This window comes from Trematosphaeria pertusa (assembly GCF_010094035.1).
Source record: "Trematosphaeria pertusa strain CBS 122368 unplaced genomic scaffold BU26scaffold_24, whole genome shotgun sequence".
Lineage (NCBI taxonomy): Eukaryota > Fungi > Ascomycota > Dothideomycetes > Pleosporales > Trematosphaeriaceae > Trematosphaeria > Trematosphaeria pertusa.
This window is the reverse complement of record NW_022987235.1, coordinates 25,355-35,161: the sequence shown is the minus strand read 5'-3', so window position 1 is coordinate 35,161 and position 9,807 is coordinate 25,355. Positions and strand designations below refer to the sequence as shown.

At 46.8% G+C, this 9,807-nt stretch overlaps 4 protein-coding genes across 4 annotated transcripts; 2 read left to right on the top strand and 2 right to left on the bottom strand.

Annotated features, from left to right (window-relative positions):
* Window positions 1-743: 743 nt before the first annotated feature.
* BU26DRAFT_440784 (DNase I-like protein) lies at window positions 744-2,800 on the bottom strand (the record flags this gene model as incomplete). The annotated part of the gene is made up of 3 exons (XM_033824416.1): window positions 744-843; window positions 910-2,500; window positions 2,584-2,800. The coding sequence occupies 3 exons, from the start codon at window positions 2,798-2,800 to the stop codon at window positions 744-746; spliced, it is 1,908 nt and encodes a 635-aa protein (XP_033676309.1).
* A 2,296-nt stretch (window positions 2,801-5,096) lies between these two features.
* On the bottom strand, window positions 5,097-6,343 carry BU26DRAFT_468940 (uncharacterized protein). Its single transcript, XM_033825303.1, has 2 exons — window positions 6,193-6,343; window positions 5,097-6,063 (listed from the first exon to the last, which is right to left on the bottom strand). Exons 1-2 carry the CDS (start codon window positions 6,269-6,271, stop codon window positions 5,432-5,434), a joined length of 711 nt encoding a protein of 236 aa, XP_033676308.1. The 5' UTR covers window positions 6,272-6,343; the 3' UTR covers window positions 5,097-5,431.
* A 126-nt stretch (window positions 6,344-6,469) lies between these two features.
* Window positions 6,470-7,433, top strand: BU26DRAFT_556128 (uncharacterized protein). The gene is made up of 2 exons (XM_033832361.1): window positions 6,470-7,082; window positions 7,129-7,433. Exons 1-2 carry the CDS (start codon window positions 6,502-6,504, stop codon window positions 7,133-7,135), a joined length of 588 nt encoding a protein of 195 aa, XP_033676307.1. The 5' UTR covers window positions 6,470-6,501; the 3' UTR covers window positions 7,136-7,433.
* Window positions 7,434-7,653: 220 nt separating this feature from the next.
* On the top strand, window positions 7,654-8,097 carry BU26DRAFT_511422 (uncharacterized protein; the record flags this gene model as incomplete). The annotated part of the gene is made up of 1 exon (XM_033827304.1): window positions 7,654-8,097. One exon carries the CDS (start codon window positions 7,654-7,656, stop codon window positions 8,095-8,097), a length of 444 nt encoding a protein of 147 aa, XP_033676306.1.
* Between the last annotated feature and the right edge of the window lie 1,710 nt (window positions 8,098-9,807).

Below are 9,807 nucleotides of genomic sequence, written 5' to 3'. Positions count from 1 at the left end.
CAATCCATTCCAGTGGAGGTGGGCTTTAGCGTAGGTCCTGACCCAGTCGCCTTTCGCGTCCACCCAGCCCAGATGCAGGCTGATGTGTACGTTCGGTTCCTGGTGCCACGGCTGCGTCACCTTAAGCTCAGCCTTGACGGCATTCGGCGGTGGAGCCCCGACCGTGACGCCGCGGGCCCACCACCCGATGATGGACTGCGGCGGCAGCGCCTCGATGATCGCCCGGATCTGGGCGTGCAGCTCGCCGGGGACGTTGCCGGGTTCGATGTAGAGGCAGGGCGTGCAGCTCCGTTCGCGTCCGCCCAGCCTAGATGCAGGCTGAAGCGTATGTTTGGTTCCTGGTGCCACGGCTGCGTCACCTTAAGCTCAGCCTTGACGGCATTCGGCGGTAGAGCCCCGACCGTGACGCTGCGGGCCCACCATCCGATGATGGACTGCGGCGGCAGCGCCTTGATGATCGCCCGGATCTGGGAGTGCAGCTCGCCGGGGACGTTGCCGGGATCGATGTAGAGACAGGGCGAGCCGCTCGCCGGGGACGTTGCCGGGATCGATGTAGAGGCAGGGCGAGCCGCTCGCCGGGGACGTTGCCAGGATCGATGTAGAGGCAGGGCGAGCGGCTGGCGGTGTTGAGCGACATGATGGTGGCGATTAGAATGGAGAGGACACTCGTGGCTTGTGGGTGGTGACTAGCTGGTAAGCTGTGAGGGTGGAGAGTGAGGGTGGAGAGTGACAGTGTGCAGTCGTCATGTCCGCGAACTCGGTGCGTTCCAGTCGCTCGCCCATATAAACGTCCCGCAGCGCCATTGCGTGCCGGTCTCCTTCTGCCCGGACGGTCCTATGGGTCTGCAAACAGCATCAGCACATCGGCATCGCTACAACAAAAGACTGGGACCCGTTGTCAAGACGTACCTTGGACATATCCAAAACTGCCGACCGCAGTTGACCCCGGGTTTCTTTGTTATCAGGCTTATACAGGGCTCGTCGTGCCCTTCACAGCGAGGGGGCGGCTTCTTGGAGAAGAGCTTCACCCATGATTCCTTTGAGGCTTGCGGGTCGACGAAGGGCTCGGTGGCTGGTTGCGGGGGTGCTTGGGGTGGGGCGTCGGTGACATCGGCAGCGGAGGGTTCGACGGGTCCGGTGTCTGCAGAGCGTTTGCGCGCGGGCGTTTGGGAACTACTCTCAGGATTAGTGTTAGCCTGCTTGGGCGCGAAGAAGCCCTTGAGAGACTGCTGTCCCTTCGCGAGCGACTGCGAGCTTGAAGAAGCGCCTACGCTGAGCTTGCTTCTCTTGGTTGACTTTGCTGCTGGTGCTCCTGACGAGCGGCGTTTTTCTGGCGAGTTTAGAGGACTCGGAGTCGTTGTGCGTTTGCTGCCGGGACCGGTCGATGCGGCAGGGTGAGCGGGAAGTGTAGTCGCGCCACCAGCCAAAGTGAGAGGCTGCGATATAGCCAAACTGAGAGGCTGCGATACAGCCAAAGTGAGAGGCTGCGATACAGCCAAAGTGAGAGGCTGCGATATATCCCCTCGCGCCGCATTGGGAATGGACTGCGAGTCCTTGGGAGACGTAGTTGTCCTCTTCTTGAACATGTCCTTGATGTTCCGTCGCCTGTCAAACTCTGGCAGCAGCTTTCCTGATAGCGAGAGAAGATCTCTCGTCGCACTAAACTCCCTCACCCTCGATCCGTCCTTGAACATGCCGGGGGGGTTCATGATATCCAGAATGTGCACCTGCTTCCCCCGGCAGTCCACCACGTCTTTTGTCGCCGCGTATACCGGACAGTGATCCGAGCCCATCAGTCCTTCTTGTATGTTCGAATCGGCGAACCAAGTCTTCATCTCAATGCTGCAAAGCACGTAATCAATGCGCGAGCCGAAGTTTCCGGGCCGCGCATTGATCTTCTGCTCCCAGTGGGTGTACATGCCCTCGCGCATCGGATGGAATTCGCGACAGATATCCCAGAGAACGGGCCGCTCTCTGCCTTCATCGCGGTCGCCGGGAACCTTTCCGTTCTCGATGAGTTGGTTGAAGACTCGCCGGTTGGGGGCGTTGAGGTACTCCTCCCGTGTCATGCCCTCTTGCCGCATGCTCTCCTCTGCCTTGGCCGTGTCGATCTCTTCCCTGGACACGTTCAGATCCCCGGTCAAGACGACCCTTTTGCCCATGCCGGCGAGATTCCGGATGCGAGTGTCGAGGGCGGTGATGAAGCCGTAGCGGAAGTTGTCTCTCTGGCCGTTGCTGTTGGCCGGGCTGTAGACGCCGAAGAGCACAAAGGCTGGGAACTCTAGGACGACGCAGCGGCCCTCCGCGTCGAGCGAGGCGGGGTCAACGCCCAGGTCGGCGATCTGTAGGGGTGTTGGATAGCCGCCGATGCGGGCGTCCTCTGGGAGATCTCGGTATGCCGTCGACGAGCCGGGCGGGCAGAGCACTCCGAGGAGGCCTTCTTCGGCGCGGATGGGCGCACATACAGACTGGCGCGTGTATATGCCGACGCCCGAGTACCCTAAGCAGACGTCAGCGCCCGAGACACGACACGGAGCAAGCAAGCAAGCAAGCATGGGACGGACGCAGCAGGAGGCGGCTTACCCTTCTTGTGCTTGGGCAGGCTGAAGTAACAGTCCCAGCCCGGGACCAGCACCATGTCGTCGGTGAGATCTTTGCGCTGGATCTTCAGCTCCTGCATGACGACGACATCGGCCTCCAGGATGTCGAACATGGCGTTGAACGTGCGGTTCTCGCGCCATGGCTGGTAGCCAAACGGGTTGCGGATGCCGTTCACGTTCCAGGTGGTGATTCTGGGCATGGTGCGCGGGCAGGGCTGCTGCAGTGCGACAGGCGCCGCATTCCTGGGCGGCTGGCTCGTATGGCGACGCCGACGCGACCGGCAGCTCGAGCGCGACGAGCAGACGTCGAGCGCGACACGATGTCACGTTGGCGGTGAGCGGCGCGCGGCAAACAGCGCAAACTCGTGTGGTGGTCCCTCGGGGATACCGGACATTACCCGGGCACGTGACACGGAAAATTCCCCCCAATGTATATAACTAGCTTCCTAGCCTTCTATCCAAAAATATACGCGTTTTATTAAGTAAAAGATTTTAGATACTAACTATAAACTATTACTACTAACGTACTTTATCATCGAACTCTCTATATTATCGAACCCCCCACGATTTCTTGGCAACGAAAATTAACGAAAACTAACTCGTTTTTCTTAAATAACTAAGCGAAACCTTAATGTTTTTCTATAAAAATTTATATACATATTCTCTATAGTATATTACACCTTATAGTAAAGTTGCACTAAAATATATTACGTAATTAAAAAGCTATACGTATATAACTAACTTTTAGAAAAAATCTAGTTTACTTCTAGTTAGTACTATTATATCTCTATAATACTCTATAAAACTTATAGTATATAGTATTTATAACGTACTAAAGGTTTCTAGAAAACTTCTATAGCGCTAGCTCTTCTAGGTATAGCGTAATAAGAGATAGAAGTTTATAAAAAGTCTTTCTAGAGTTTTCTTCTCTAACTATATATATATATTAATAATCTAGCTATATAAAGTTATATAGTATAAGATTATATATACTATAAGCTTTCTATATATTTAGAAGTAATAATTTTAAAATAGTTTTAGTATATTTCTCTCTTTCTATACTATACTACTAAAAAGACTTTACTTTTAAATAACTACTTAAAGCTACTATATTATTAGGTAATAAGCTCTATATAGTTAAAGTCTACTATAATTTATATAATAATAAGTTTATATAGCTAGATTAACTATATATATATATAGTTAGAAGAGAAAACTCTAAAAAAGATATTTTTCTAACTTCTATCTCTTATTACGCTATACCTAGAAGAGCTAGCAGTATAGAAGTTTTCTAGAAACCTTTATTACGTTATAGATACTATATACTATAAGTTTTATATATTATTATAGAGATATAATAGTACTTACTAGAAGTAAACTAGATTTTTTCTTAAAAGTTAGTTAAATACGTATAGCTTTTTAATTACGTAATATATCTTAGTGCAACTTTACTGTAAGGTGTAATATACTATAGAGAATATATATATAAATTTTTATAGAAAAATATTAAGGTTTTGCTTAGTTATTTAAGAAAAACGAGTTAGTTTTCGTTAATTTTTCTTGCTAAGAAATCGTAGGCGGTTTGCTTATATAGGCGGTTCGCTTATAAAGTACGTTATTAGTATTATAATACTATTCTTAATAAATCTATAAAGCTATTTTCTTAGTATATATTTATTATATAATCTCTTATTATATATATATATTATAACTAGCTTTCTCTTTAAGATTCTAGTTATAGTCTTTTACTAATAGTTTTTTCTTAGACTTAAAGCTAGATTTAACTAACTTAAATACTAAGTCTTAAAGTATATTATTTATAATAGCTATATATTCTTAAATATATACTTTTATAACCTATATTCTCTAATAGTAAATAGTAGAATAGACTTTAAATAAGATATTTTTAACTTCTTAAAGTATATTCTATTTACTCTTATAAATAGTAATTATAATAATAATAGTATATACTAGCTTAAGTATATTATAGTCTATATATATTTAGACCTAGCTTATTCTACTAATTTTTATATAGTAACTAATTATCTAAAAAAGAAGTAAATAACTAAAGCTAGTATAATATAGAAAGAGATAGATAAAGTCTTATAGCTAGAGAAGATAAAAAGTAAAAGATTAGATAATATTATTAAAAAGAAGAGCTAGAGTAAAAAAAAAGATAAAATAAATCTTCTTTAAAGATAGTTATTTAAATAGAAAGATATTTTAAAAGTTTAAGAAAAAAATTCTTATATTTCTACTACTACTTTATAAAAAAGCTACTAAGACTACTTTTCTATACTAGATATAATATAGTAATACTAAATCTTAGAATTTCTCTAATAAGTACTATCTAGCTTTAAGATATTAATTAGAGATAAAGTTATTAAGACTTATAGGTCTATATACTTATATTAGTTAGTCTATACTATATCTTAGCTAATAGTATATTATACTTACTTATAATAAACTTAAGTAAAGAACTAGTATATTACTACTCTCTACGTATTTCTACTCTTCTTATAACATATTAAAATTCTCTAATACAGCTCTAAGTATCTAAAGTCTTACATTCTATTTATCGCTTAATGCATGTTAACTAAGCTCTACCGCGTCCTTGACCATGCTCTTGAGCCTCTTGAATTTATGCTAGGCGACCTGCATGCATGGTCTTATCGCTGGCTGCACTGATTGAAGCCTGAGGAGGCTCTGCGTACCGGAGGGTGTCGAACTAGGCTCTAGGCGGCTGGGTCTGTGTATAGAAGTAGCTAGAAGTAGAAGTGCAGGAGAGGTAGGTCTGCCGTCTTCTATTTAAGCGGCGGAAAAAGTACGATTTAGGCCGCAGGGCCTGAAGCGGAGGGGATTATCGCCGGCCTTGTTCTAAGGTTATCGGTGCCCACATCTTCGGTTGTGCAATGTGTACGGGGACGCTTCCGGCATCTGGAGGAAAGGAAGAGCGAGGCTGATTCGGTCGAGATGGGTACGCTGGCGCCAGTGAAATAGCAGGCAGAAGGTGAAGCTGAGGTGGCCTCGGTCGGGGAGTGCTCGCGCCGGCGCTTTAAATCACGGACTGGGCTGCGAGAGGCGGACTCCGGAAGCTTGCTCGCAAAGGGGCTGTTTAGGCTCCCTGGTGAAGGAGGAGGCGATAGATTGCTGACGCTGACACTACCGCTGCCGGCGCTGCTACTGGGCGTCGGCGGCGTCAAAACTGTCATTAATTCGCGGAGCGCCATGTGCTTGTCGCTCTGAAACTGCGCGCGCACCGATGGCGGAGTGTGTCCCTGCGGCCACGTGTCCGCCTGCTCTCCGTATATAACCCTTCGCACGGCTCCCTTCTCCTGGAGTCGGCGAAGGGCATGTACGAGGGCGGCCGCGAAGTTGGCGTTGTAGCGAGATGCGAAGGTGGGTGTCGAGATGGGCGGGACGAGGAACTTGCCCTGCGTGGCCACAATGTCGGGAAGCTGGTCTGCAGCGTTGTTAGTGCCATCGAGAGATATGCGTTGTGGCTGTGGACAGAGAAATGCTGAGCACTCGACGAAGACGATGCAGCGGGGTGCGGAGGTGGGCGTTGTGATGGGCGGGGAGAGGAACTTACCATGCGTGGCTACGATGTCGGGGAGCTGGCCTGCGGCATCGTCACCGCCATCGCCATTGTCATCGCCATTGAGAGCCATGCGCTGTGGCAGTGAGCAGAGAAATGCTGAGCGCTCGACAAAGACGTTGGCAGAAGGACGCGAGAGTGAGAGAGACCTCCAACGGGCTGCAGTCATTGGCTTCGGCTCGAGTCGGCTTATCTAAGCCGCCTTTGTCAGCGATTGACCCCCACCTTCAGGGCTTGGCACCCACTCCCTCACTTCCAACAAAAAAATTCCAACCGCTCAACCGCATACCAATTCCAGCGATCATGGCGGACGAGAGCTGCATATATGCTAAGCTCACCCCGAGCAATGTCGCCGCGAAGCTGGCTTTCAGTGCCGTCGCCGACAGCCTTCTTACCGCTCAACAGCCGTTATATCACAGATCCTTCATGGACATTAGCTCTACCAAACAATCCGACGCCGAAGTTGCAGCGTTTCTATCTCGCAACCAAGATGCTAGTCTAAGTGACACGCCAACAGAGCCGGACACGGAGACTGAACGCGAATGGGAAAAGGATGCGCGGCTGTCTATCTGGACAGGCTCATACATCATCGACTTGCGGAGCGAGCACGTCAATTCGTCGGCTTCATGGACGGCCGGTCGAGGACGAACTGGTGCGGTGCAGGACGTCCAGTTCCTCCTGTGTCCACGCAAGCAGAAAGCCCAGGTGCGAGGCATCCACGCCCATTTCACAGTCCATCCAGACACTGGCTTTATCCGTGTCCAGCAGAGACAGATAAACGCCAGCACATGCGTAAACGGTGAGGAAACCGAACGAGCTATCCACATCAACGGCGCAACAGCCAGAATCGCGATCGGAGATCTTATGTACAACTTTGCATACGCGTAAGCATTACCAACTCTGGTCTCCGTACGCAACCAACTCTTGCAGAGGCTGAACAACACTCTGGACGCTACGTATATGCTCACGCCCACGCCTTCTACAAACAGACGAACCGTCGGGAAGTGGGCTTTCTCAACCGAAATAGGTATTGGTGCCTAGGGCAAGGTGTACGCTGCCACAAATACCCATGGGGAGACCGTCGCGCTCAAAATCATCAGCCGCACAAGGAAAGATTGGGAAATCGTGAACTAGCAAATTGAAAGGCTACAGGATCTGAGCAAAATCATCCAAGCTAATAACCCTGGAAGAGTCTCCTTCCTCCAAGAGGCCCTATATGCCGAAGGAAATAGCGCCATCACCCCTTTTCAGGAAGTCTTTCTTATCCTGAGTCCACTTTGCCAGCTCAATCTGTCGACCGTTATACACGATTCCCCTGGTGTGACTGACGCCAACCTTGCCCTCTTCTGCGGTGCGCTCTAAGGAATACAATACGTCCATTCAATTGCTTGGGTCCATCGAGACATTAAACCCGACAATATCGGAGTAAGAGGCGCGCAAGCCGTGCTTCTGGATATGGACGGCGCCCGGCCGCTTCAGCACGGAAAGATTGCCTGCCGCCCAGGCTCCTGCGGGACCGTGGGTTATCTGGCCCCCGAGATGGAGCAAAGGGATTACGACGAACTTGTTGATGTCTGGAGCCTGGGAGTGGTGGGCATTCAGCTTTTCCATCAGACGCATCCGTGGGCACTACCTGCGAATCCTTTCCGCAAGGACTTCGAAGGCAAGTATCTGCACGAGTTTCGGCGCCGATACGACTTCTGGGCTGCGAAGCTCCGGAATGCGCATACGACCTCTATACAGCACTTGTTAACGCAAATGCTACGGCTGGGTGTCAAAATGGACAAAGACCCAAATCCGGGACAACGTATCTCAGCGGATGAAGCCCTGCGACATGATGTGTGGAAGAAAGACGAAGCAGACGAACATGGGCCGCTTAAGAAAGCCAAGATGGGATGAAACAGTGGGAAGCGGTGTGGCGTGGGCATCGTAGGGCATTGGCAGGCGCACGCAACATGCGGATAGCAAAAAAATGGCATGGTTATGCTTGGTAAGAAGAGGCGGGTCCTAGTTCTTTCCTAGGGCAGATGGTTAATATATCATACAGGTATAGCGTCGGCGTTGTAGAAGGGGCATCTGATGTTCTCTCTTATTCCAAGCGTTACGACGATACCCCGTATCAGGCCGGTTTATTCTAAGGCCTTGAACAATGCTACTACATGCGAGAATAGTCTTTCGCCATTGTAATAAGTAAATTATGCACTCAAGGTTGCTTCTCGTCCTGTCGGGCGAAATCCGGCCCTCGGAGACGGGCAAGGCCTGCGACGAGGAGGTAGAGACCAACACGATCACGCATAGTAACTAACCCAGACCTTAGTATCGCTAGTCCATCGAACAGTCTCTTCGTTACCGACGTCGCAAAAAACAGGGCGCACCTGTAGTTACCAAGCACATCGTAGAGCGAGAGGCTGTATTAGAGAGCTTAGGCGGTATAGCTAGGTACACTAGATTTCGCAGGCTTTTAAATCGTCTTAAGAGAAAACACTCTAGCTAATAAAACGTACACATATCGTCTAACGTCGTTATAGCGGCATACTAAGTACTTATCTACTAAGATAGTATTCTAGATTAAATAGTATATAGAATCTAGTAAAGATCTATTATTTATAATTTAAAAAGATATAAAATTACTAGTATAATTATATAGTAAAATATAAGTAAAGTAATTATAATTAGATTTATAGAATAATATACTTTACTATATAATAAAATATAAGTAAAGTAATTATAATTAAGTTTATAAAACGCTAGTAAAACTTTAGTTTCTAATTTAGATAAAAAAATTACCTAATTAGAGATTCTAACATTCTACTAAAAATTAATTAGATATAACGTACTTTATAAGCGAACCGCCTACACAAGTAAACCGCCTACGATTTCTTAGCAAGTGTAATGGTTCGACTCGGCTCCGACTCGGTGCTTCGGCCCGACTCGGCTTCGCCCAAGTCACATGACCCTGCCTAGCGCCTTGGCATAGGCACCCTGTGTATATAGAGAGCTCTTAGAGCATCCTTCTACTCCTCACCTTTGGATAGCTGAATTTAACCCAACCTACCCTGCTAGCACCCCTTATCCTTACAGCTCGTGGAGACAGTGCTGCCTGCAGCCGACCTACCCAGCTAGGTATTCCAGGGGCGCTCACAGCAGTGGAGACCGCGGACCCAGCCCTCACAGCAAGGAAAATTAACGAAAACTAACTCGTTTTTCTTAAATAACTAAGCGAAACCTTAATATTTTTCTATAAAAATTTATATACATATTCTCTATAGTATATTACACCTTATAGTAAAGTTACACTAAAATATATTACGTAATTAAAAAGCTATACGTATATAACTAACTTTTAGAAAAAATCTAGTTTACTTCTAGTAAGTACTATTATATCTCTATAATAATATATAAAACTTATAGTACATAGTATTTATAACGTAATAAAGGTTTCTAGAAAACTTCTATAGCGCTAGCTCTTCTAAGAATAGTATAATAAGAGATAGAAGTTAGAAAAACTTCTTTTTAGAGTTTTCTTCTCTAACTATATATATATATTAATAATCTAGCTATATAAAGTTATATAGTATAAGATTATATATACTATAAGCTTTCTATATA